At 45.7% G+C, this 16,233-nt stretch overlaps 2 protein-coding genes across 2 annotated transcripts; one reads left to right on the top strand and one right to left on the bottom strand.

The window, feature by feature from the left end:
- The first annotated feature begins 58 nt into the window (after positions 1-58).
- On the top strand, positions 59-3,320 carry otx5 (orthodenticle homolog 5). The gene is made up of 3 exons (XM_062473374.1): positions 59-783; positions 1,796-1,947; positions 2,083-3,320. Exons 1-3 carry the CDS (start codon positions 687-689, stop codon positions 2,719-2,721), a joined length of 888 nt encoding a protein of 295 aa, XP_062329358.1. The 5' UTR covers positions 59-686; the 3' UTR covers positions 2,722-3,320.
- An 8,378-nt stretch (positions 3,321-11,698) lies between these two features.
- Positions 11,699-16,204, bottom strand: psma6l (proteasome 20S subunit alpha 6, like). Its single transcript, XM_062473668.1, has 7 exons — positions 15,906-16,204; positions 15,515-15,609; positions 14,941-15,022; positions 12,677-12,832; positions 12,259-12,437; positions 12,043-12,137; positions 11,699-11,947 (listed from the first exon to the last, which is right to left on the bottom strand). Exons 1-7 carry the CDS (start codon positions 15,979-15,981, stop codon positions 11,890-11,892), a joined length of 741 nt encoding a protein of 246 aa, XP_062329652.1. The 5' UTR covers positions 15,982-16,204; the 3' UTR covers positions 11,699-11,889.
- Between the last annotated feature and the right edge of the window lie 29 nt (positions 16,205-16,233).

The raw sequence follows: 16,233 nt of genomic DNA, 5'->3' as shown, positions 1-16,233 counted from the left end.
GGAGGGGTTAGAGTATCTACTTGGTAAGAACTTGGGTCTAATTAGCCAACCTCTTTCTTGGTTCTCTCAGTTCTGCCTTCTCGCCCCAGCTTATCGCTGCTCAAAGGAGACGTCTCGTCGGCTACACTTCGCAAGACAGGCTCCAGAGTTAAATTCAGGGAGCCGTAGACTTTACCGGGAGGAAACAGAACGAAGCTCGTCTAAACTATTTATTTATTGATACCAGTGCGTGCTTCTAAAGCGCACATTTCGGATAGAAAACATTGTCACATTTAAAACTGTAATTTTACCACATTCTGTTTAGTGTGTGGTTGGTTTTGAGTATCTGTATGTAACTTAAAAAGAAACCGAATATTACTGACAGGCATCGCAAAAACTGCTGGACACCTGTGCTTGAAACGCCTCGAGCCACAGGTGTGATTTGAGGAGTGCAGGGCCTTGTAAACCGGTGCCAGTCTAGCCCTAAACCAAGTCAGGTACTTCTAGAGTGGGCGAGACAAAAGAAAAAGAGAAACAACCAAGAGATATAAAGCCTAAAAACCAACAAGAGAGATAGAGAGGGGTTGAAAGAGGCGGAGAGTGAGAGAGAGACACCCCCCCAGAGAGTAGCAGGAAGACCAGTCCCACGGCGTGAGACTAGGAGAGAGAGAGAGAGAGTGAGGGAGCAGTTTAAAGCCGGTGCAGGCATGATGTCCTACATTAAGCAACCACATTACGCCGTGAACGGGTTAACGCTCTCCGGCCCGGGTATGGACCTTCTACACTCCGCCGTTGGATATCCAAGTAAGTAACCATAGTTGTGTGAATTTTACATATCTTATAGCAGTTAAAGTCAGTAACATCTTATTTTAGTGAAGAAACCAATGTAATTCAAAGAGAATTTCAAGCGTCTGTCACTTCTCACGCGCAACCAGTGCGTAAATGGAGCGATGCGCAACAGAACCACCAAACGGTCCTGTTTTTACTGAATTCGTTTTAACGGTCAGCATTACAATTAAAATGTTAAAGACAATGTCTACATGCTTTCTCAGAGGCCCGATCATGCGCTTTTCTGACCTATAAATTCCGAGGATTAAGGAATAAAGGACAATAAAGCGCTTTGTTCAAGGAATGCCCTCGTGCGCACAAGTCCGTCTTTTGTTGTTTAAGTTAAGTTGGTTTATGCTAAGACAAAAGAATAACATAAGGACTGTGTGGTCAGCTATGTGGATGATAAATCACAACACTTGAATATTGACAGCTCAAAAACAAGGTTATAGAGTAGACGACTATTTGAAAAGTATCGTTGGTCTGACAACTATCGACTATGTTTTTTGTTAAAACTCCGAATAGTGCTAGAATGTATTTTGTGAGCCACGCTCAAATTCTCACAGCATACACGCACTATTTCAATGTGTGATGCATTCTCAATACACTCAGTTCATTGACAGAGAGATCAATGTAGATATTACAGTATCTACTGGAAAAATCCGCCTACACCAATGGAATATCTTTTTTCGTTTTTTTTTCGTTGATAGATATTTTGGGAGGTCTATTTTTATTTTTTAGCTCAGGTTTAGGTTGCGACTTTATTAATTCCACACTGCATTACAAAGAAAGTCACTGAAATAATTGTCTGGTTAACATTTTAAACTGGTCTAATTTTGAAATTGTGTTTCAAAAACGAATGCGTTTGACTTAATATCTTAGGTGAATTTTTTTTTTTACGTATTGTGTTTTATATACAGGAAGGAAAATGTTGGGCTCACTCACGTCATTCAATAGTCATAATTAACTTGTGTTTGCTCTGTTTCAGACACCCCGCGGAAGCAGCGTCGGGAGCGCACCACATTCACTCGAGCGCAGCTGGACATTCTCGAGGCTCTGTTTGCCAAAACGCGCTACCCGGATATATTCATGCGCGAGGAGGTGGCCCTCAAGATCAACCTGCCTGAGTCTCGAGTTCAGGTGACAAGCAATACACAATCATTATTATGTTTAATTTTTAAAGAACGTTAAAAAAACTCCACAGAAGATAAACAGTATATTGTCATCACAATGCTTGAAAGTTTGAGGAGTAACCCCTGCCCATTTGCCCGCCAGGTGTGGTTTAAGAACCGTCGGGCCAAGTGTCGCCAGCAGCAGCAGCAGAGCACGGGCCAGTCTAAACCCCGCCCACCCAAGAAGAAGGCCTCCCCAGCCCGTGAGGCCTCTGCTGAGCCCAATGCCAACACAAACGGGTCCTACAGCCCAGCGCCCCCGATCCCCGGCACTGCCATCACCCCCAGCTCCAGCAGCGCCAGTGCCACCGTGTCCATCTGGAGCCCTGCGTCAATCTCCCCCCTGCCTGACCCCCTGTCGGCCTCCTCCACCAACTGCATGCAGCGCTCCACAGGCTACCCCATGACCTACACCCAGGCCCCGGCCTACTCCCAGAGCTACGGGGGCTCATCCTCGTACTTCACGGGCCTGGACTGTAGCTCCTACCTGTCCCCAATGCATCCGCAGCTGTCAGCCACTGGGGGTGCCCTCAGCCCCATCACAGCTTCCTCCATGGGCGGGCCCCTCAGCCAGTCGCCGGCCTCACTGTCCTCGCAAGGCTACACGGCTGCCTCGCTGGGCTTCGGGGCGGTCGACTGCCTGGACTACAAAGACCAAGCAGCATCCTGGAAGCTCAACTTCAACACGGCTGATTGCCTGGACTACAAGGACCAGAACTCCTGGAAGTTCCAGGTCTTGTAGAGGGGAGAGGAAGGGGCAGGGCAAGATGTTCGGAAAGGGGACAGAAAGGAAAGAGGAGGAGCTTAGATTTCATTCAGTTTAAAGAATTTTGGACTCACCAAGGTTTCATCGTAACAGTCTATGAACCCAATCGTAGACTAGGTAACTTTCCTGCCTGTGTTTGGTTGTTCTGGGGGGAGGTGGCGTGTGGAAAGATCTGTTGATGTTTGGGTGTAGTGATTTGACTGGAGAGGCAAAGACTGTAAGTGTGGCGGAGTCAGTGATTTATGATGTATTAGACAGCCAGGGGGAATGTTGTTCTGTGTTAACTATCATCCTGGAAAAAAACACAATCAAGTTACTGATGTGAAGAAATGACTCAGCAAGGACCAGGACTCCATTCCTACCTTGAAACCAATTGAAAGCATTGATATCTGTACAATGTGATTGAACGTGTTGATCATTACAATGGAACCATGATAGCAAGGTACCTGTTGCCAGGTCCACTGTTGTTTTCACAATCAAGGTTTAACAAACGTAACTTCAAACTGTGATTGACGTGAAGTGTGAATGACAGTTTTCACAAATCGGTAGTTAAAAGAGGACTAAAAGAGAAGAAATCTAGATTTGAACTATTGTCTGAGGGACGAGTTTGGTCCAAAAAAGGACATCTCCAGGCTGCTGCTTCTCAATGCTGAACTGAGATGCCACAGAGCCCAACACACCGGACAGAGAGAGAGAGACAGACAGGCAGATAGACAGACAGGACATGCACATAGAAACAGACAGACCGGACAGGAACAGCCTGACTGACAGACATGAGTGTCCCTTCAAAATCCCAATGGAGGGCAGGACATCCCGTCTCATCCTCAAACTGTCCAGCAGAGGGAGGAGTTGTCTCTGTGTTCCAAACATGGAAAGAAAGAGCTGACTCAGTTAGAAAGGGGGGTGGGGGGTGGGGTCCTGGGCTGTCTGTGAACGGGGGTTGATGAAGCACTCTGGGATATGGGAGTAGGCTACAAGTGTTTATGTTTGGATGTCTGTTCCCTTTCTGTCTTGTTGAAGGGGCCTGCATTGGGAATGAGGTCACCAGTTCTGAAAATCTACCCTTAACAAGCCCTGTTGCCGAATATACACTGTTACAATAAGACGTGTAGAGGAGAGAGGAGCTGGTTACCTCTGTATTACACCCACTGGTGAGAAGGGTTGTCTGTGTCACAGCCTGCGCTGAGGGAGGGTTACCAAGGGGGTTATTGAGGGTTATTGTTTCATCTTTTTGTATTAGACTATAACATTCTGTTTCTTTAAAAAAAAAAATGTGAATCCTTTAAAGTAAAATTGTGGTAATTTGTTTGAAGTTAATATTATTATCATTTGTATGAGTATCATCATTACTATTCATTCTAAACCTATCATTGATATTCTTTTTCTTTTCTTGTTTTGTAAATATTAAACTCTACTTGAAAATTCCTTCATGTCTGGTATCAACAATGCTACACAGACTCACCACACAACCATATGTATGTCTATCTTTCTTAATTTCTAGACAACTGCCAACTTTTGATTTTTCTGTTTATTTGTCTGGTTCTTTTTCTGAACACTGTTTTTCAAACTCAGGGGTTTTGTCCAATAAAGGTAGCAGTGATAGGAAACAAAACTGTGCACAATTCTTCATCAAATCCTGATGATTATTATACTGTGTTTATTATTTCTAACATTAACAGACTAAAGATTAATAGAATTAATAGACTTTGTATATTCCCTCCATCAATTCATCCATCCCTCCCTCTCTCCCTCTAGTCCTCCCTCCCTCCATTCCTCTTTCCATCCAACTATCCATCCATATATTGTTTCTCTTCTGCAGTTGCCCCTTCCCCATGTTTGTTATCTGACAAGTATTGACATATTAAACAATTTATCATTGAATCAGGCTTGCATTATGACAGTTACAAGCTATTCCATAAGCTTACATCCTGTAGAGAACAATTCCCCAGTGTGTGTATGTGTGTGTGCATGTTTTAAGTGTTTGAGTCTGTGTGTGTGTCCGTGTGTGTGTCAGTGTGTATGTTTCCATGGATGTGTCCTGGTGTGTTTGTGTGTGCCTGTTTTGCAGCATCCCAGAATATGATTCTAATCCCAGCAGTTGTGAGGGGAGATAGTGATGCAGGACAGGATCGAGGACACCGATTAGAAACGTGTAAATCTACATGGGCCCACTGGCGAACCTCCTGGATCATGAAAGACTGTTCATTATTTGGCTTCACTAATGCACATGGGCTTGTGTTTTGCAACGCCAGGTGGGTCAAGGTTCAGGGGGGCATGAGGAATGCAGAGGTCTGGCCCAAAGCCATCACTCCATCAGTATGTGATAGTCAAAATAAGAGGAGAGTTAAACGGAGAAGAGAGATGATTGAGGGACGGTGGGGGGTGGAATAAGAGAAAGATAAAAAAGATGGAGAAGCCAAGAAGAGATTAGATGAAAGAAGAAATGTAGTGATGAGTGTGTGAGAGTGTGTGAGAGACACAAACTCTCTCGCTTAACGATACACACACAAACACACACACACGCACGCACTCACTCTCACACACACACACACACACACACACACCAGAGTCCTCTGGTAATTCAGCAGCATATGGACCGTGTAGCCTGCAGGTTGAGAGACACACTCATACACTGTCGGCCGAGAATAAGGAGCACACACACTGGATTTAAAATATGATTCATTTCTTCTCCCTCTAATCCACGGCAAACAAGTTGCATGTCACTCTGTCACTCTGCCAGCCAGCCTGCCAGTCATCAAGCCAGCCAGATCCACTGTGATCCTGCCAGTCAGGTGCCAGTTAATAGACAGAGTAAGGCTGGGGCAGATGGTGGTGGTGGTGGTGGTGGTGGGGGGGGGGGCATGGCAGATTGATACTCGATGGATTGATTATAAATTTGAGGAGCAATCAATGATATTTTGAGAATATAAACAGAAGTGCTTATCTTCCAACATATCACTGCTCAAGTTATTCTCCAGATGAATGCAGTATGTTGGATTGAATATCACTGTTAACAAGATCAATGTTATAGTCAGTATTATAGTATCACACACACACACTTACACTTTTACACACACACACTTACTGCTAAGGTCATTAACAGAGCTTACAGTTTAATGCCCAGTTATTACGCATAGTAAAGTCAATGTTAGGATCCTGGATTAACAGTAATATCTTGAACTCAGATTATAGTCTGGATTACAGTTTGGTCCATAGTCAACATTGAAAGGAAGTGTAGGATAAGTGTGAGAATGAGGCCTAAAGTTTCTCACACTGTGTGTGTGTATGTTATCACCACTGCCCCACCTTGTTTTCTTGTCTACCTCCATCTTCCACAGCCTCCATCCCAGTCTCTCCCCCTCTCTCCCCATCTCTTCCACCTCCTCGCTCCTTCTCTCCCTGTGTGTCCCCTCCTTCCCCCCCCTCTCCTCTCCTCCCAGTCTGTTATTTTTACTGATCTAATTTAAAGAATGTTCCAATCCTCTTAGTGTTTTGGCCCTTCAGCAAGACACTAAGTGAATTATTCAGGATTACAGTCTTGCTCTCTTTCTCCTCCTCCTCCTCTTCCTCTATCTTCTTCTCTGTGATACTGCCCTCTATCTATCCCTCCTTAGATGTCAGAAAACTTCTGCCTGAATTTATTTTTCCTTTTTTTCTGTACGCCCTTCCACTTAATGCCATTCCATCTTTTCCTTCTCTTTCCTTCAATCTTTCTTTTACACTTTTTACATTTAACTCTCACCTCTTCCCCTCTCCCTACTTCATTCTCTCCCACCATTTCTCTTTCTCCTCTGTCTCTCTCTCTGTCTCTCTCTCTGTCTCTCTCTGTCTCTCTCTCTGTCTCTCTCTATGTCTCTCTCTCTCTCTCTCTCTCTCTCTCTCTCTCTCTCTCTCTCTCTCTCTCTGTCTCTGTCTCTCCTCTTTATTTCTCTATCTCTCTCTCTCCCTGCCTTTCATAATTCTCTTACTCTCGCCTCTCCCTCAATCACATTTTCTCTCCATCCCTCTTTCCCTCCCTCTATTTATCTCCAAATGAGAAATTGGTTCCAACATTACCACGACAGCTGCTCTTGCAGCAGAGTGCATTGTGGGTAAAACATCTTTAATTAACCTTTGACCTGCTACAGATGAGACAGAGGAGAACCAGATAAGACAGGAAATAGTTCTGAGCAGAATGAACAAAGATACAACTAATGAAAAAGTAATAGTGGATGACATAACTGAAAGAAAAGTGCACTTTTCCATCCAGTACAATTGATTGAAGCCTGTGTCCCTCTCTGAGAAAGTAGTCAGACCAGCTGCACTCCTGCTGCAATCAATCCTGCTGGACAGTCAGCCAACCTACTAGCCAGCCAGCCAGCCATCCTGTTAGCCAGACCGCCAGACAGCAAACCAGACAGCCAGTCAGTCATCCAGCTAGCCAGTCAACCAACCGGCTAACCATCCAGTGAGGCAAAGAAACAGACAGCCATTTTAGAAGGTCCCTCACTGCTTCCCCTGTCCCAAACACACACAAACACACACACTCTTACACACACATATGCACACACACATACACACACAGACCACACACAGAAAAACACCACACAGAGACAGACAGCACTTCTGTGATCTGGCTGGTGTAATATTCATAAACCATCAATGACATACAAAGCTTTACACATAATCTGAAAGATGAAGGGATGGTGGAATGGAGGGATGACAGGAAAGAAGAGACAAAAAAGGTAAACATATGTCTGGGTAAACAATCAACAATTAAGATAAACAAAATAATAAATGCAATTAGTTCACAGAAGCACCTGATGAAGAGAAGGAAAACAGGATATTGAGAGGAGGAGTGGAATTATATATCATGTAATAAAACAGCCCTTTATTATTTTTTTCCTTTTACCCAGAATCCATCAGGTCTTCACCTCTCACTTGATATGAATCACCTTTACATGGTGATATTAGCCAGATTACTGTACAAACTATAGACTCTTATTCACCCTCTTGCGTTCACTGAAACAAACATGTAGAGATATTACAACCTACAGAGCACTGCTTTGTTCACTCCCCCCCCAACACACATATGCACACACACACACACACACACACACACACACGCACACACACACACACACATTAAGGGTCTCTGGACTTTCTCCTATCTCAAATGTCTCTTCTATCCCCCTGTCCTCTATCCATCTCTCCACTCTTAATGCCACTCTAACCCTCTTTTCTTGCTCTTTACCACATTCTTTTCTTTTATACTCTCAATAGTCATCTTCCTCCCTCTCTCTATTTCCCTCCTGTCCTACCTCACTTTCAGTAAATCCACCACTCCCTTGCTCTCTCCCTCGCTCTCCTAACATCCTAATCCAGCATTGACCTCAATCCAGTGATGTAATGGATCATGTGACACGGGGTACGAGAACATGGGAGGTAAAGTGGGGGGGAACATGTTTTAATCTGCCCCGACGTGTGGTGGGGGGGGGGGGGGGGGGGGAAGGGGGAAGGGGGGAAGGGGGGGGGGGTCCAGTTAGTTTTTAAACATCAGCCTGAAATAGCACAACATGTTTGTTCATCAAGTCTGGTATTGTCTGCCCCACTGTGTGTGTGTGTGTTTGTGTGAATGTGTGTGTGTACGTGTGTGTCTGGGGGGGGGGGGGACTTGTTTGTCTGCTGCATGGCTAAAATCAATAAACATGTTATGGTCCACATTGTGTTGATCAGCACCATACTCATAAAATCTACATTTCATCTATGAGTTTCAACAACATCTTAACCAGCCAATATGTATGGGTAGTACACCAATGAGTTGAACCATATATGTTGGTTCGATAAGATATCATTATCTTGATGACACTTGAACAATGTTTCAGAAATAAATAGTTTTCCAACAGACTTTCACAGAGTTCTGTCCTTTCAAACTGAGCAAAGACCTGGTCCTGTTAGAGCTGTACATCTCTGAGATCTTCAGACAGGTATCCAATGAAAGAACAACTGGTTCCATGCTGGTGTCACTCTAATGTGTTAATGCTTTATTGTGTTTCTTATTGACTGTCTATGTGTCTGCCAGAGGTGAATATTTCTATATCCTGTAGTGCCTTCACCCAAACCCAGGTTCTGTTTACAACTCAGGTCAACAGGTCAGACTGTTCAGATCAACTCAGTGATGTCATACTAATGGAGTTAGGCTCATTAAGAAACACTTAAAGGTTAAAGAGGTGTTTTAGAACAACCTGAAACATCCACACACACAAAGACAAGTTTATGTGTTACTAACCTTGGTTAGTTAACTTCAATGGGTTAAAAACTAAAGGTAAAGGTAACTATGTTTCATACATGCATATAGTGTTAAAAAAACAACAACACCACAGCATAAACCTATACAGTTAATGAATGTTACTAATGCATGAATTTGTGGTGTGGGTTTTCTGTTACTGTATTAAGACACTGACCAGCAGGGTGGACTAAAGTGCAGTCTCCAACAGGATGGACAGCATGGTGAGAGACAGAGAAAAAGAGAGAAAGACACTGAAAGAGAAAGAAACACAGCATGAAAGAAAGAGAAATAAACAATGGAAAAGAGAGAAAACAACAGTGCTTACAGGAGGGAAATGTAATTCCCTTTAATTCAGGTTGCAGGTGATCTGTTGCACCTTTCCATCTCTTCCCCTCTTTTTCCCTCTCCCCTTTTCTCTCCCCCCTCTTCTTTCTCCCCAATACTGCCTTCTCCTTCCACCCCAGTGTCTACCACTGGACTAAGAGACGCTTGTGTTAGTGACGGGTCCAGTGTCTGAAACATTACACAAGACCTGATCATCACAACCAGGCCGCTCTAAGCAGCCAGTTCAGAAACTGCCTGTTAAGGGCCAGCTAGTCTGCTCCAAGCCAGGTTGTGCTTGTGGCTGAACAAGGTTAATCTTGTGGACCCTCCTCCCCCTCCTCCCCCTTCCATCCATCTCTTTGTGCGGTACGCTGTACTAATCTCTCCCTGCCTCTCTGGGCCAGTCTAATCTGACCCTCCTGTCCACTCCCCCTCCGCCTCTTTCTCCTCCCCTCCCCCACACCCCGACTACGCACCACTCTGCTAATCCACCCCCCCACCCTTGCCTCCTCCTCACCAACCTGTCCCCTCGCAGCCCTCCCTATCTCTCATCCATTGCTCTGTCTTTCTCCCAACTCTCTCTGTCTCTCCCAGGTTTCCCTGTTTCCCATTTATGTCTCTACGTCTCTATCGCTACCTCTCTCCCTCTCTCTTCCTGTCTCTCCCTCTCTCTCCCTGTCTCTCTCTCTCCCTGTCTCTCCCTGTCTCTCCCTGTCTCTCTCTCTCCCTGTCTCTCCCTGTCTATCCCTCTCTCTCCCTGTCTCTCTCTCCCTGTCTCTCCCTGTGTCTCCCTGTGTCTCCCTGTCTCTCCCTCTCTCTCCCATCTCATCGTGTCATTCCCATATTCCCATCACTCTCTGTCTTTCAAAACTGGTCAAAAATTAGCTTTTATGGGGGGGAAGACATTTCACTTGCTCTGAAAAAGATTTCCCCATCCAAAAAGAAATGCCACCATTCCGCTGTTTGTTCCCAAAAAACGTAAGGTTGTTGTGCCCCCTCTGCCTAACAGTGCTGCTGTGTTACGTAATCTGGCACCTGTCTGTCTGTGTCTGTCTGTCTGTCTGTCAGCACTTGTCCAGCAGACAGACGGGTCATATCAGTAATCCTAAGAGACACAGATGTAGAGGACCCCTACACAAACCATGGAGAAGGTCAACAAACGCACATTTTTACTGTGCACACACACTACACCACCCTGTATACCACTCTAGCAGGCCCTGCAGCCAACCTCCAGCTCTGGCACAAGAAGCCCCCCCCCCCCCCCCCCCCACCCCCCCTCCCCCACCCCCCTCTCCAGCCTGCATGTGAAATTCGCACAACAAGCATCTAAATCCCAAAAGAAGCCAGTCTTTGATATGTTGCTCTAATCCTTCACTTAGATTTACTGGGGAGTTATAAAGTTTTCATTTTCCACAGCAAGAAAAGGAATAAAATCAACCTCTTTAATCTCATTCATGAAGGGGACTGACTGTGTATAATCTCGGAAAATGCATCACAGGCCTGTTGGTAGCCAGTTTCATCAGAGCTCCGTGAGAGTCGTGACACAATGGAGAAAGCGAGAGATGAGAGGAAGGGAGGACAAAAGATGGGATGAGATGAGAGGAGAAAGACGAGGGAAGAAGAGAAGAGCAGCAAAGAATATACTAACAATAAAGAAAGGAAAAAGAGACAGTGTGATGGATTGATTATTCAGAATTATACAGATTTCGATAGTGAGTGTAGGGTCATGTCATTTTCAAAACACTTGACTGAAAGCCTTCCGGCACCCCCTCGACCCCCACACACTTTCATTGAAAACAACAGGATTAAATCCTGCCTTCTTTGATTACTATTTGTTTGTCTCTGCCTCGATTATTGGTCTTGACTTTGGTCCACAGCTGGTCATGTCCATGTATACTGGTGAGTTTGTTGGAGTACACACTGTGTGCGTGTGTGTGCGCGCGCATGTGTGTGTGTGTGTGAGAGAGATAGAGAGAGAGAGAGAGAGAGACAGAGAGAGAGAGAGAGAGAGAGAGAGAGAGAGAGAGAGAGACAGAGAGAGCGATGAAGTCATCAGGAGAAACAGGAAGGGAGGGAAATAATTTGATATAGTGTGTGTGAGGATGCTGAAGATGATGACCTGGGCCTACTACAGCCATACAGCCTAATCATGCATCATCCTAAGCATCATGTTCCTGCTTTGTGCTTCAGTAGACAATGAGCTAACCCACAGTAAATCAAAATAACACTGTAACAACATCTCTATCTAGTGGTTAACTAGAGACCTCAATTTATTTATTCTCAGCCATTACTCACGCAGCTCCTATAATCTATTTCAGTATGCCACCTGGTGGTCAAAAAGAAAAGTGTAACATCAACTGAGTCATTAAAAGTGTTTTATTCATGGAAATGCAGTGTGTTTGGCACACAATGGATGAGGCCATGTGTATGTGAGACAAGTCCACCTTTGTCTAAATGGGCAGGGTTACATTGTTTCAATGGGAAAGTAAAATCAAGTGCAACCTAACATGAGTTTCTGACCGGGACTAATGTGGTGTGACGTGACTGCATGCTTACTCCCGCTCTGCTAGGGCCACCAGGTGGGTGTCAATCTCAGCCTCTGTCAGTGTCCTGGAGGGAAGGGTGTTCAAATCAGGCCCACATTTTAGTACCTGAATGCACTGCAAAGTCAGTCCGAGCACATACTGTAATTGTGGAGAACATACCTGAAATTGGGGCTGTCTCTGGTGACCACTCCCACTTCCAGCTCGTTGGGCTTGAAGTCCATAGACAAGATGGAGGACAGGCAGGAGATCCCCAGCTGTGGGAGAGGGGGAAACCAGGAAACCACTTGTCTAAAAATAACCAACCATATTTTGCTAACTTGTAGGGTTGACGTTGCTTTGAAAAGCTCTGGTGATGGCGGTGGAGGAGGGTCCTACCTCCACAGTCCTGTCGTGGGTGAGGTCAGGCTTCTTCTTCAGCTTCTTCTCCAGGTAGCTGTTGGCCTCCGTCTGCTTGGCCCCCACGCTGGTGGCCTTGAAGCCACAGAAGTAGCCAGCAGGGTCACACTTGAACAGAACTGGACCCTGCTGCGGGTCTATGGACACTAGGATCATACCTGGAGAGGATGTGTGTGGGTGGGATGGGGGGGGGGGGGGGGCGGGGTAGTTACAGAGAAGCAGTAGTTAGCAGACTGGAAAGAATGGATCAAAAATAAATGAAGGGGAGCGTTAGGTGAACAGAGGTAGAGGATAGAGGGACGGAGGGAGGGAGGGAGGGAGGGAGGGAGAGGAGGGAGAGGAGTGACAGAGGTAGATGATGGAGGGAGTGTGGGATTAGAGGTAGAATGTCGCTCACAGCATCCTAGCGGTCTCATCTCGGCGTTCTGGGTGTACACCTGGGAGATGTCCGCCAGCCTCCGACACAACATGTCCGCCGTGATGTCATAGCCAAACTTGTATTTCCACTCAGCTGCTTCCACCCTGCCTCTGTGGACCTGAGAACGGCTGTCCGCTACGGAGGGGAGGGGGGGGGGTCACTGTGTGCACCAGTGTCAGGTGTGTAGTGTCAGGTGTGTAGTGTCAGGTGTGTAGTGTCAGGTGTGTAGTGTCAGGTGTGTAGTGTCAGGTGTGTGCACCAGTGTCAGGTGTGTAGTGTCAAGCGTGTGTACCAGTGTCAGGTGTGTGCACCAGTGTCAGGTGTGTGCACCAGTGTCAGGTGTGTGTACCAGTGTCAGGTGTGTGCACCAGTGTCAGGTGTGTGCACCAGTGTCAGGTGTGTGCACCAGTGTCAGGTGTGTGTACCAGTGTCAGGTGTGTAGTGTCAAGCGTGTGTACCAGTGTCAGGTGTGTGTACCAGTGTCAGGTGTGTGCACCAGTGTCAGGTGTGTGCACCAGTGTCAGGTGTGTGTACCAGTGTCAGGTGTGTGCACCAGTGTCAGGTGTGTGTACCAGTGTCAGGTGTGTGTACCAGTGTCAGGTGTGTGTACCAGTGTCAGGTGTGTGTACCAGTGTCAGGTGTGTGTACCAGTGTCTGGTGTGTGTACCAGTGTCAGGTGTGTGTACCAGTGTCTGGTGTGTGTACCAGTGTACCCGCCACCCTAACGCCTGGGACACACTGCCTGCGATCGGCTGCGATCTGCTGCGACGCGCCTGGAAGCGCCGCCTTTTTTCTTTCGGCGCCCATGTTATCAAATGGGACCGACCACACTGGCTGCGAAGCGCCGCGATTGCCTGTGATTGCCTGCGATCTGCAACGATCGTTTCGGCAGCTGTTCGAATTTTTTCGCGAGACGCTTGCGAAATCGGCTGCAGGATGATGAAATACACCATATTAGTTGATATATTTGAATAAAAAAACATGTTATTAAGATTTTACTCCATTAATTGTACACTACGGTGAACATTTGTAAAGTTGTAGACTTTATAATTACACAATGTTGGCAATGAACGGCCTTTACATGTGGTTACCCTGATGAAAACAAATGAAAATAAACGGATTGATCTGTTGAGCTAGCATGCCCATAGTTGTTTTGTTTGTTTGAGAGAAACGAGTTGTCACGCGTTGCAAACAACACACACACGTGCAGACATAGCCTACCGAGAGAGAACCCCCAAGTCAATTTCTAAGATCAGCATCAAATGAATTCTCGAAGGTGAAAAGCACAGGGAGTTGTTGTATGACCCCCAGCAACAATTTTACAAGGACAACATAGATAAGGATCAATGCTGGGATATAGCCAATGCCATGTTTATGTAGCCTGGTCCTAACCAGACTCTTGTACATTTCATTTGTGCAGAGAGTCTGGCCTCGCTCCATTGACAAGCGTTGACTTCCTTGTAGGCGGGTACTCTGTTGAAGTTTAAAACTATTGGATCTGCCCAGAGCCACTCTGATCTGCCATAACCAATCGCTAGCGTTCGCCTTAGCCAATTCCTTCACCACTACTGTAACAGAGCTAGCTGCCGTAGCTGGAAAATCAAACTGTTCCCGAACCCTGTAGGGAGGAGGGCCACAACATCATGGCCACCAACAAAACTCAGCAAAACTTGTTCTTGCTCCGGCTTTAGCTTATGGATATTCGGCAGCGTTGCCACAACGGACCGAATGGCTTCGCTCGCATCTTTCTCCGCTGCCATTACGGAACTACAACACAAACTAGCGCACAACAGCCACTCCCTCTGTTCGCTGATTGGCCGGTATAAAATTAACCGGAGACATCTGACTTACTTACCTCATGGCCAGACCTAGTACAGAAGCAAAATCAAAATTGAGCGGAAGTACGTAGGAGGGCAGAGCCAGGCTAATGTTTATGTACCATGTCAGCGTAAAGGAAAGCTCAGAGTAGCAGAAAGGCTTGGTGACCGGCGCGGAGAAATGCGCGTCTGGTGTGAACAGCTTTTGCTCAGTCGTAGCCGATCGTAGCCGATCGTGGCGCTGCGCGCCGCGTCCAGGCGCTTCGCAGCCAGTGTGTCCTAGGCATAAGCCTACAGAGCTGACACAAACCAGCTGAGAATCGTTTAAAAAACTGTTTGTGTTTTAAATGGATATATCTCATGACAAAGCCTCGTAATTCATGATGAGCAGTGTGCAGGTGTGTGTGTGGAGACCAGGTGACTCACGGTTGTGTCCGGTCATCACACAGCCGATTCGTGGGGTCAGCTTGTACATGTTGGTTAGGGTTGACGAGTCCAGCAGTTTATCCTGCAGAGCAAATGTTGTCATGACAACATAAATACACGTATAGTATACACATGAACACATATATAATTGTATACATAAACGTATACACAATCACATGTAAAATATCTACACACTGGAGTGCGTTTGATCACATACATAATTACAACACTCAGACACACATGCATACATACAGAAACGTATTTATACAGTACCAGTCAAAGGTTTTCCCATCATACGGACATAAACACACATGTACATACATACATGATAGTACAGACACACATGTACATACACCCATATTTCTACACACATATATAGACATACACATCTTCCACAGCCAGAAGAAGCGTGCTCTCACTCAGCAGGATGCTGGAGTCACTCTTTCTGGCTTCACTGGGTCTCACTGACTCTTTCACTTGTCTCTGAACATGTGAGTGTGTGTGTGTGTGTGTGTGTGTGTGTGTGTGTTTGTGTGAGTGTGTGTGTGCGTGCATGTGTGTGTGTGTGCCTTACTGGTACTTTCTTCTGTGTGACCACCACAGCACTGTCTGTTCCCCTAATCCCCACAGAGGTCAGGCCACCCTGGGCGATGGCTTTGAAGGCATACTCTACATATGAAAGACAAGAGTGGGAAACATAAGATAAGATAAGAAGATCCACAGTATCCACAGTGTATACATGAAGGCATGTAAAATACATACACTACAAGAAAGAGCATGAAATACATATTCTCTGTGTAAGTGACCGGGCCACCACATCACATAACGTGCAAGGCCTATAATCATATTGTAATCTAAGACACACGTAGGCTACCTATGGTTTATTTATTTTTTTGTAGACTATAAGAGCTTTATAGATTACATTAACAACTAAAAGTATGAATGAGAAAACTCTTCTTTCTTACCGACTTGATAGAGACGGCCGTCCGGAGAAAAAATCGTAATGTGTCGGTCAAACCCAGCGTTAGAACCACGGGACATTGTCGTCGTCTTTTCTGGTTGTCAGAAAGAGATGATGACCTCAAACGAATTTACAAGTGATCCGTAGATTTATCTCGACAACAAACTTAATTCTTGGCTATTTCTCGAAACAATAAATTGGTGTGATAGATTCTTCTCAGATTGTGCAGGGCTGACGATGAGTAAGTACTTCTGCAGGCCTGTTGTATGATAAACTTCCCGGTGAATTACTTTCTGTTTCTGTCCTCAGTAAACCGTGCGATGTCTGGCGCC

This window comes from Osmerus eperlanus, chromosome 11 (assembly GCF_963692335.1).
Source record: "Osmerus eperlanus chromosome 11, fOsmEpe2.1, whole genome shotgun sequence".
In the NCBI taxonomy this organism is placed as follows: Eukaryota; Metazoa; Chordata; class Actinopteri; order Osmeriformes; family Osmeridae; genus Osmerus; species Osmerus eperlanus.
Note: the sequence above shows the minus strand (reverse complement) of the source record. Positions and strands in the feature narration are given on the sequence as shown.